General features: G+C 36.5%; 1 protein-coding gene across 1 annotated transcript in view; it reads left to right on the forward strand.

Annotated features, from left to right (window-relative positions):
- The first annotated feature begins 11,579 nt into the window (after positions 1 to 11,579).
- Positions 11,580 to 12,295, forward strand: part of LOC106465602 (protein singles bar-like) — a 3,128-nt gene continuing 2,412 nt past the window's right edge. The window contains exon 1 of the mRNA XM_013925836.2: positions 11,580 to 11,777. Within this exon, the coding sequence (XP_013781290.1) occupies positions 11,580 to 11,777 (198 nt within the window). The remainder of the gene's footprint in view (positions 11,778 to 12,295) is intronic.

Consider the following 12,295-nt stretch of genomic DNA (forward strand, 5'->3'; position numbering starts at 1 on the left):
AAAAATCCCTGTTGAATCAGGGGTATATCAGTGGGCTTATAGCGCTAAAAATCGGGTTTTGTTACCTGCAGTGGGCAGAGCACAGACAGTCCATTGTGTAGCTTTGAGCTTAACAACAAATAAACAAGCTAATTACTATTAAAAATTACAATGTACAACTATTGTTTAAAAGTTTGATAGGATAAATACGTCATCACTCTCGCTCATAACTCAACCATCATGCAGTTTTGTTTTCACCTGAAAAAACAAGTTACGCAAAAACGAATATCGTTTATATTACAAACCTAATGCCTTCAAAAATGTTTAGTTTAAATCTTCTGAAAAAAAGAACATTACAACATATTAATACAAACATCAGTGTTTTTTAGAAATCATAAGTAAATACGTATGTCAATATTATTTTGGTTTTCCAAAATTTCTTACAACGGAAGCAGAGGTTCCTAGCGAGTACAAAGAAAACAAGAGCAATCTGAGAGATTGCATAACCTCTCCCCGCCGCTCCGTTTCGCTATTGCATGCGTTTATATTGGAAAACGTCGAATTTCACCTTCGAAAATTCAGAAAATCCTTCTCAGATCCAGAATGCTCAACGATCCGGATCATTGTTTAGTGTGATGAGGAGTCTCAACCGTAATGTGCCCAAATCAAATCACATTTTACAGAGTTATTAATTCGAAACTGCCCTATCTCCCCATTATAAAAAAAAATGCTTCAAAGTGATCCAGATTTGGATCGGTAACAAATTTGAGGAGGACTGTCCCATTTGACTTCCCATCTTGTGTAGAATGTACATCGGTCTATTAGTTTTCGAGATATGCGCGCGGAAACACAGACAGACACGGCCCGATTGCAATACCCTCGCCCCACCCCCTCCGGGAGAGAGGGTAACTATCACTCAGGGTTTGTAATTCTAACTACTACATATTTTCAGTACATTAAGGAGCGCTGAAACAAATACTGCAATATTATCAAAGAACGAGCTGGTGTAAAGCTTTATTTTGTTTGTTTTGAATTTCGCGCAAAGCTACACAAGGGCTATCTGTGCTAACCGTCCTAGTTGTGAAGTGATACACTAAACTGGAAAGCTTTTGTCTTGGTTTCTCTGGAATTTCGCGCAAAACTACACGAGGCCTATTTGCGTTAGCCGTCTGTAATTTAGCAGTAATAGACTAGAGGAAAGGCAGCTAATCAACACCACCCACCGTCAACTCTTGGGCTACTTTTTTACCAACGAATAGTGGGATTGACCGTCACATTATGTAGTCCCCACGATTGAAAGGGCGAGCATTTTTGGTATGATGAGGATTCGAACTCGCGACCCGAAGATTACTAGTCAAGCGCCTTAACCACCGGGCTTAGAGGGAAGGCAAGCTAGTCAACACCATCCACCGCCAACTCTTGGGTTACTCTTTATTAACGAATGATAGTATTGACCGTCATATTATAACGTCCCAACCACTGAAAGGGGCGAGCATGTTCGGGGACGAGATTCGAACCCGCGACAGTTAGATTGCGAGTCAAGTGCCCTAGCTACCAGGCCATGTCACACGTATCTTATCAATAATTCCAATGTTTGTTTCGAAAATTCGCTCAAAATTGTCTCTAATTTTCAAATGATACACCAGAGAGAATGCAGCTAGTCAACAACACCCACCTCTAACTCTTGGACTACCCTAATAGAATAATGGGATTTGACCATCACACTTGTAAAATGCTCACAACTCCAAACTGTATAGCGCGTTTTAATAGCAACCGAACGAGAACCATACATCCTCGGATTCACAGTCTGGCACGTTAAACACCAGTCAAACAATTTAAATAATTGAAACGTTTGACTTCAATCATCTACCAGTCATTCTAGATGCTAATAAAATTAAAACTAAAGAAAAGTTTAGTATTTTACTAGTTCCAGTAAACCACACTTTGTATTAATAATGGATATTAGAATATAAATATTTTTGTTCATTATGATAAAAACATTTAATGAGAAATTTCATGCATTTTCAGATTACTTCAAATACAGTTTTTTGGGGGGCGAGGGGACCGTGATAGAATCTGAATTCCTGAGCTGGTGAACGGGGTGTTCAGATCCGTGCAATACCACACAGTATTCCCACTCACACACTGGGTGCGTTATCGAAATGGTCATAGACGTGGTGAGCGGAGTTCAAGTAGCTGGAATCAGCTACGTAGCTAGGATTGTTTCTCTTGCACCATGACTGAAAGCAGATGCGTGGCTGCCAGAACATCTGGAGTCGTTGGTTGATGATTTTGCAAACAGTCTAGACTCAACACAGTGAAAAGAGCTCAGAAAACTGCTGTATAAGTAAGCCAATGTGTTTGTGAGGCCAGGTAGCCATTTGGGTTGGACAATAGTAACTTGACACCAAATAGATACAGGGTAGAAGTGGCTGATAAATCAACCACTGCACGTTTTTCCTTCACCAATATACAGTGGAGGTTGAAGGATGGAATCATACAAATTTCATAATGTGCTTGATCATAACAAATTGTGATTGTTAGAAAGAAGGAGCCACCTTCTTAATAAGGTTTTCTGTTGGTTTTAGGATGATGAATATGGTGGCCTGCAAAGATACTTTCCACTTCTATGGATAGATGTATTTCTAGATGCTGTGGAAAGCATCAATGGGTTTAGCACTTTAGACTTTGAAACCTGGCGAGTCAAGCTGGAAGACAAAAACAGACCAAAAGATACTGTCAGCACTCAAGATGGTCTGTATAAATTCTGCATCATGCCATTTGGTCTATGTAACATACCCGCCACTTCTGAGCAGCTAAGTGAGCTTAAACTACTCTGGCTGCATTGGAAATGATGCCTGATCTATGCTGATGTTATTATGGTGTTAAGCTACATATTTCAATTCGCCACTGAAACTTCAATAAATAAGAGAGAAGGGATTGGAAATGGAACTGCGTAAGTACGTACTTCTGCATATACAGATATAATTCCTTGGTAACATTGTGAGGAAGGGGGAATTATTGACAGACCCTACAAAAGATTGCAGTAGCCAGATATTAGTCCCAGCCCTTGAGAAAATGAGAGGTCTGAAGTTTCCTAGGTTTTGAATATTACCGATGATTCGTGGAAAGTTCTCTAAGATTACTGCACTGTTGTTTGCACTGCTAAAGCTAATACACACTTTAGGTTAATTTAGGATTGTGACTGTATATTTCAGTCACTAAAGCATAGCTTAGTAGAAGCTTCAGTGATAGCATATCTAAGATAAACTTGTCCATTGCTGCTGGATACTGGTGTCATCAATAGTGGAACTGGAGCAGTATTGTTGCAGGTGTAGAACAGAATAGAATGTGTGACTGCATACCCTAGTGATACACTGATGACTCCTGCATACAAATACCACATGACAAAGAAAAACTGCTTGCAATATTTATCAAATGTTACTGGCACAACCTATGTGGTAAGAAGCTCATAATTCGTGTAGACCATGCATCACTGAAATGTTTTATAAGTTGTAGAAATCCAGAAGGGGTGATTGCACATTAGATCACAATATTGGATGAGTACAATTTTGTTGTAGATCGCAAGTAACGAAAACTTGTCCATTTGTTGAATGTCCCGATTCTGAACTGTATGTAAGGATAAAAGCCATTGCAGTAACAGTGGCAGAAAACTATAAAGGATGTGATAATTCCACTGGTGGATGAGTACCATGAATAACTTTCTAACGAGCTATAGGAATAGCAACTGAAAGACACAGATCTAGCTTGGACAACACTTGACATGAATTGACCTGAAGTACAACTGCTACAAATAGAGGCTTGTAGCACAGGAACGTTTGTTGTACCATTTTAATAATCTACCAAAACATGTTCCCAATCTGTGCTGCAGCATTTCGTACTCAAAGCCCTCAAGCAGGAGATACTTCAGGCTTTGCATGATGCAAGGATGTTATTAGTATGCGCATGTGCTAAAGTGAAAAATTTATTTTTTAGTTGCATTTGTGTCGAGACGTTGAGTGATGGTACAAACACTTTATTGGGTGTGCTGACCAGAGTTAAAAACGAGAATAACATAAAGTATACTCTGGCAGAAGAGTTTTGGTTGTAGATTGCATAAAATATTCCAGACATAGCCAGACCTCTCCCACAAACAACACAAAGTAATCACTAAGAACTGGTCGTTATCAATTACTTCACCAAATGGTTTGAAGCTTAGCACAATTTATCTCAGATGTGGTGGATAAACGATGGACAGCGTGACTTAGAGCACCTCAGAAATCTGCATAGACTAAGAGGCTAATTTTAATGGCCAATTATTTTATGAGTTGTACAAAGTGTTGGGTGTGGTGAAGATGCACACTTCCCCATGTCAACCTTCGTCTGATGGTTTAGTAGAATGTTTGTTAATCTCAACCGATATAAAGGGGCCAAACATTTACCACGGCTTATCATACAACAGAACAGAAAATGACTGGTTGTTTCCTGAACATATTCATGTTTGCCTGAGATACACAGTTTCCTCTGGCCATGAAGCATGGTCTGTCCCCTAGCGCAAACATGCCATAGTGTGCACAAAAATATGTGTAGTGGTTGAGGTTTGCATTAGTTAAAGTGCATGCATTTGCTAGATATGACTGCCATGCAACAGAACAGATGCATGATAAAGCAGTGAAGGAACAGAAGTCTGAGCATGGAGATTGGATATGGTTTTAATATGAGCCTATAGTTCGAAAGTAACTCTCCTGTGGCTGTACTAATCCTTATCTCATTCTCTGACAGTTAAGTCCATCATACTACAAGCTACAATGTTCATGTGGTGTATGACATGTGTAAACTTGTTGAACATATTGATAAGCTGAAGCTATACATTAATGATGAATATCTTAAGAGCTGGTTAGATAATGAATCAGAAGTTGTGGCTGATAAGACGGACAATAGCGAGGGTGTTGTCTTGTTTAGTCTAGACTATGATGATGATGAGGATAATGGAAGTAATCATTAGCCAGAAGAGGAAATGTCATTGAAGGAGCTGCGTGACAGCTGTCATGATAGCTGAGACACCAAAGGGGACGCTCTAATTGTTATGGCTGGTATTAACTGACAAACCAGCAGTTAAGATGGTGGGTTATTTGGAAAATTAACTACTGAAAGAAAGTGGTGTTCCTTACTTTCTGAGCTATCGAGTCGTATCTTACGATACAATGTATGCACGTATTATGTAATAATATCCATTTGAATATTACTTGACTAGAGATTTTCCTAGAAGTTAAGATACAAAGCTGAAAGGGAGCTGCAACACTTGCTTTTCAAGCTATTGAGTAATTTTGTATAGGGGTATGTTTGCATTACATATTGTAAACAAATACAATATCTAGCTGAGTAACAGCAGCATTTCTGCATGGCATACCACGTTATACTCATAGATACATAGCTAAGTTAACTGAGGCTCTTAGAAATAATGCCTAGATTATTTTCAATTGGCAAGGCTGAAGACTCAAATAACCGTTTCATCCTTGCTTTTTGAGCACACAAGTGGAATTTTGTGATGAACATTGCAGGATGTTTATGTAAAATATCATCTAGTATGTATGTAAGTGTGAAATTTAAGTAGCTTTTACACAGAACCATGTGATTTCCACTACTGTAAGGGAGTTGTGTTTTTAGTAAGTGTGTATATAAGTGTGAAATTTAAGTAGCCTTTACACAAAGCACATGATTTCCACTACTGTTAGAGAGTTGTGTTTTTAGTGAGTGTGTATATAAGTGTGAAATTTAAGTAGCTTTTACACAGAAACATGTGATTTCCACTACTGTAAGGGAGTTGTGTTTTTAGTAAGTGTGTATATAAGTGTGAAATTTAAATAGCCTTTACACAAAAGCACATGATTTCCACTACTGTTAGGGAGTTGTGTTTTTAATAAACACAGAATATGAATCAGATTGTAATAGATCTTAATGAAAAATTCCTTGTTTCACCAGATTTTGTCTGTACTCATTTGTTGTGGTCCTGACTATAGTGGGTTGATCAATCCACAGATGATGTTACAATATTATGATAGTACAGTGACTGAAGTTTGTGGCTGTTTAAGGCAATAAATGTAACCAATTGTTTTATGTTGTATTTAGTCTGCGTCAGTTTGAGTGGGTATTGGCGTGTGCTAAAGTGGACACCACGAATTGACTGAAGGAATATTTGCTTAATTCTGCCTGTGATTATTCTTTGGATGCTGAAAGAGAAAGATGAATTTATTGGATCATGGATGGCGCTATGGTATCAAAAGCGCAGCTATTGAGATATAGTCCAGAAAAGTGATACTAGATATTACTATAGTTACTGTACATTAGTCTTGAGGCAGCTTGTTGAGCACTATAAGCATATACAATACAGGTTGATCAGTCGTTTTCAATCTCGAATTTTTCTATATTAGGTCAATTTCTTGTTCCTTCAGGCTATCTGATTCATTAAGCAGACATTTTAGTTTTAGTTTTTTGCCTGATATACCCTACCTCTCTTTATAATGAAATACTATACCCTGACCCCGCAGTGGCACAGCGGTATTTCTGCGGAATTACTATCCTAGAATCCGGGTTTCGATACCCATGGTGGGTAGAGCACAGATAGCCCATTGTGTAGCTTTGTGCTTAATTACAAACAAACAAACTATACCGTGAAGTACCCAAGACTTCAATATAGTCCTGACAGCTACCAACATGGATGAAGATCTGCTTTTAGCCAAGAAGACCAACAACTGAGTGATCTTGAAGGTCGCTAATGAGCTAATATTGGGGACACAAGAGTTGTTAGTGTGTGATATTTTCAGGTAAAACTGAATTCCCAACAAAGATCAGACAGACAAACACACAAATAACAGCAAATTCGACCAAGAAATAAAGGAAAAGCTCTGTAGTTGATAACTTGATTGAATTTTAAGTTGTGTGAAAAATAAACAGAGTGGACACATTTAATTGACAATGAAAACAACATTTATTCAGACACAACATAAAAAACAGTATGTGTAGCTACATAGACAAAAGATCGCCTCTACTGGATCAGTGAATAGCTTTCCACCTTTCCATATCTCAAGTTGAATCTCTGCTGAACTAGTTACAATGAAAGCCAAGTAGAAGTTAACAAAGAAAGTGTGTCTGGATTCCTAGCATCAGCTTGTTTTTTTTTTTTTTATTTTGTCCAGTGGTTGGCATCGCCTCGTGACATCTACTCCCTGACATTATAAATCAGCTATTAGTTTTAGTTGACGCCATAGTTCGGCCAACAAAGGATATTCCAATTTTAACTAGTTCAACCCAGGCTCAACATACTGCACTGAAATATCTTTACGGGTAGAGGACTTAATCAAATAAAAGAAAAAATACCTGAAGTGACTAGGACAGCTAGTGCAGAAACTAAATAATCAATAATTTGGGATAATTTTATCTTGCTATAGAATATAGGGAACCTGCTATGCCTGCATGCCACAAATAATCCAAATGACCATCAGTTCATCATCAGAGACACTTCCAGCTCAGAAGATTCCTCTATCCACTATCCTGGAACTGTGCCCGCTGACCATTCACCCCATGAGGCTAACTTTGTTATTAACATTTTCCTACGTGATTGAATAAAGTTCTTTAAACATTTGTTTAACAACAAGTAAAAGCTTGGAATGGTCTGTTCTTTCATTGGGGTGTGTCTGTGAGCCAGATTAGTTTCAGAGAATTCCACTCCTCATCAGTGACCCTGGACACTACCACCAATGAAATATCAAACTAAACCAAGCCTCTATAGTAGTGAGGTATCGAAAATCGAAATGTTGTATTTAAGTGTTTTACACTCACAAAAAAGAAACCTATCATTCTACAGGTATTTTAAGAACTTGTAGCATTTCGCCACAATTTAATTCTTCGATTTTCCTATGTGTTTATATGTACATATTTCAACTCCTACTAAAGGGTTTCTTTTATTAGCTTTATATTACGATTTTGTTGATGATGAAAAGTTATATTGTATTTGAATATCATTATTGTAACTTTTTTTTTCGATATGTCATCATGCTGCGTAAGTATTTTGTCAGGAAAAGAAATAACTGTATTACCAGATTATGGCGGATTGATGTTCATTAGTTTTTACTTGAATTTTTAACTTTAATGTTAGGGATGGCTGAAATCGCCTGAACACTGTAGAAGGTAGAGTGTGGTACCTAAAGGTACCATATTTTCTCTCCTATTTTATTTTATAAATGTAAACTTTCTAGTTTACCAAAATTTTAAAAAGATTTGAGATATATGTACTTTAGAGCACTTGTACCCTTTCACATATAGCAAATCTGTCTTGTCCAGTACTGAGTTTATTTTGTTTGCTTCTCAAATGTGGTCAAGGCATATTTTTAGACCTTTGTCATGACAACATTGATGTAGTATTTTTTTTCGGATCTAATACCTGCATTTTCTAGTAACATTACATTTTTTAAACTTAGAAATACCTGAAGATTAAGCTCTCCCTATGTTCACTTCAGATAAACCGAGATGTTGATAGCTGTCAGGATGTAAATATATAAGTGGGCTGGGATTCTTTTACAGTAGGTGTTGGCAATAAACGGACAGCACACAATCCACCTGTTTGAAAATGATATATTCAAAACAAGTCAAATGTATGTACAAAATTTTTTACACTATAGAATATCACAGTTGTATCTAAAACTCTAAATAGTTCTATTTTATTGTCAAAAGTCCACACAGTCTGTTTCAATTACTTTAGAATCCAATTGACAAGACGAATTATTTTTCTCTATTCTGTTTCTTACTATACAATCTGCGATAAATTCACTTATGTTACCCGTGGGTTACCACAGTTGTATCCAGAACTTTAAATAATTGTCTCCTTTTCGTCAAAGTCCACACAGACGAGTGCAGTTTCTTTAGAATACCCTTTGACAAGACAAATTATTCTCGTTATCTCTGTTGAACTGTGAAACTCACTTTAAAATATCGCCCGTTATGGCTAATCACTCACACGCCCGCTAACTTCACGTTTTCTAACAGTTTTTTTTTGAATGAATTTCACTTTATTTTTCTATCTTCACTTTCACTAACGTAATATTTCCTGACTAAACTTGTAACTTCTTTATAAATCACTCGCCATGGCTAAACTGCCAATCACTCAGTCTAGATCTGTCTAATTATCTCTCACTTGTCTTGAAATTTTTCTACTTAACTTGCGCTCGCTAGTCACCTATATATATACTTTCAAATTCGATGACGAGGAACCCACTTTGAGACTAATAATGGTTGGAGACGGCTTAAATGGGTAATGAAGAAAAACTTTAATATAAGTTTAACATAACAGCAAATGTACAACGAAGCCGTCTCCAACCATTATTATATACATATCTTGTTCACCGAGGCTTCGAACTTTCTATAATCTACGCGACACTATAATGGAACAATACTCACTTATGGTAACGAGAAAAATACCGAATATTCGAGTAACGTGACGTCAACGATATTACTAAAGCCTAGTACAACAATCTAATTGCATACACAACGTACGGCTGGTACAGAGTTACGCAACGAAACTTGTCGTAGCTAACACTTATAAAAAAATCATTAAATATTAAGTCACAAAATAAACTAAATAATAACGCTTACACTAAACAGTCTTGAACATCCAACAGTAACACCTAATCTCTCAGTATAGAGGATATATACTGATCATCTTCAGATTATCTCAGGAGAATCTCTAGAAGCGCCATGTGATGTTTCGTGCACTTCTCTATGTTTGATTCATTACTGTAATTATAAATAAAGATTGATTTTACTATTTTCAATACTGTGTTAAGCTTTGTTCTGCATCTCAGTCAAGGCAAATTTTAAGTTTTAACTTCGTAAATTTTATCCTGTTCGAATCTCTACTTATTTGCAGTGCTACTCTTACCTATAGATATCAGTGAACCTGAGAATATGAGGAATGTTTAGTTTATTTTCAGTTGTTTTAGTCTAATTAAAAATATTTGTGTATTTGTTTTTATCAATCATGAATGACTACTCGAAGTTTTAGATTTCTAAAATGAAACTTAATAGAAATACAAATGTATAAACATATATGAAGATTCCAAAGACGTTTATAAGTAGTAACCCTTTTTATTGTTTAACTCTTACATTTCCACTTGTGATGTTAAAATCCATAATTAACTGTATGTGCCTTGTAAGATAATTCCCCCAGGTGGCTCTGCGGTAACCTTGAGGCTTGTGATTCTAAAATTCGGGGCTCGATTCCTGTGGTAGAAATAACACAGATAGCTTATTGTGCAACTTTGTGCACAACAATGTATAACGTTTTATATAAATTCATTGCAATTGTTTTAATATAATCCTAAAATAGTAGTTACGTAAAAAACGAAGTATAAACACAGTAGACGTTTAGTGTCTTTTATCGTTTTCATGGCTTTAATTCTTTATTTCATTTCTTTGATAACATTTTACACCTTAAATAAAACATACCAAATTAAAAAACTTCAAATAATAGTGACGTATATACAGTGGTTGAGCACATTATATTTAAAACGATTTTGGAACGTCATTGCAGTTCACGTCACCACGTTTGGTCATGATCTAGTTGACGACCAAGCTCCTCGACAATAGCCTCACATCATATGTAGTTTCTATTGCAAAAGTCTTCTTCGTAAGGCTGTCATGTCCAAAGCACGCCACTCCTCCCTGATTTTTGCTTTCCATAATCTGTATAGTGTATAAGAACGATAGTAACCTAGCGCATGTCCGATCATAAAGAAACCAATAAGCACTGCTTCTGGTGATTTGACCGATATGACTTCATATAGAATAGCATGAATACCTGTTGTTGTTTTTTTCTCCAGCTGCTTGAGGTATGCGATGGTTGAGCAAATATGCCGTAGAAGTAACTTGTGTATGCATGACTTTTGTCATTTTTCCAGACAGAGATCCTGGGGAACGGAGACGAATTTTTGACTTCGTGGGTTCACAACTGTTACAAGACGTTGCATTTTGCTTATTATAGCTGGGGTATGATTTCTTGTTGTTGTTGGTCTCTTTCTGGGTGGTCCTGATTGTTCGAAAGGGTCCATATTCTTTGGTTTCCTAATACCATTGAGTACAAAAGATGTTCTTTGGAAATTCTAAATCTCCAAACTGAATACATTTTTATGATCCGATTGTATGAATAGTTTGCGTCAGAAAGGGCATTAATATACCATTTCCAAAAGCGATCAATTTTCGGTGGCATCATACTACCTACCAACCATCAAACAATGCCAGAATGTAGTTCTGATACATAAATATCCGTTTCATCGCGGCTTTATACTGATTGTATGACACGTGACTTGTTGATTTGCATATTCAAAATCATTTTAATGTAACGTACTCAACCCTGTTGGAGATATGCCAACATAATATTTACCAGTAACCTAATAACATAACTTATTTCAATTTTATTTTTAGAATTCTGAAAACAACAACAAAAAACGAAAAACGTGTTTATAATTTCACAATGTACATAATTATGATTTATCTTAAAATAGAAGGTTCTGTGCTATTTTATTCGCTTCTCGATGTGAATGACTTTAATGACATCTTTGCAGATTTTGGGTGGAATATGTTTGGGGCTAACAATAACCTATGGCACCCCCGTATGGCTTCTTCTGGGTCCTGCTTATGGGCTGTTTCTCACCACCGCCAGTGCCACATTTTTCGGAGCTGCTGTAACTTTTCTTTCTTACCTGCTGTCTAGCCACACCTTCAGAGCTATTCGCACTACAGTTTTGGTAAGATCTGATAAAATATTTATTTTAGAGCGGCATTAACTTGATAAAGTCTGTTAGAGTTGTGACAGAATGTACGGTTATAGTGAAGTCGCCTTGATAAAATGCTTTGAAGGTGTTGCTTTCCAGAACCTTACTGGTAAGTGATTTTTTTTTTTACTGAACTATACTACTGTTTAATGAATTCTTGTTTTACAGAACCGTACTGTTAAATAAAAGTGTTGTTTTACTAAAAATATTTAATTTTGATTTGGTAAGGTTTGTTAGAGTTGTGACTAAAAGTACAGTTATAGTGAACTCGTCTTTGTAAGATATGTTGAAGATGTTGCTTTTCAAAACTAAACTGGTAAGCAATGCTGTTGTGTTACCTCTGTAAAGTTTTAATAAGAACACAGGGTCTTACAGAACCGTAATAGTCAGTGATGCTGTTGTTTTACTATACTATCTTGGTAAGGTGTAGTGAAGTTTTTTTACAGAAATGTGGTGATAAGTAAAGTTATTTTACAGAACCGTAATAGTCA

The sequence above is a fragment of the Limulus polyphemus genome, unplaced genomic scaffold (genome assembly GCF_000517525.1).
Source record: "Limulus polyphemus unplaced genomic scaffold, Limulus_polyphemus-2.1.2 Scaffold1997, whole genome shotgun sequence".
Taxonomy (NCBI): Eukaryota; Metazoa; Arthropoda; class Merostomata; order Xiphosura; family Limulidae; genus Limulus; species Limulus polyphemus.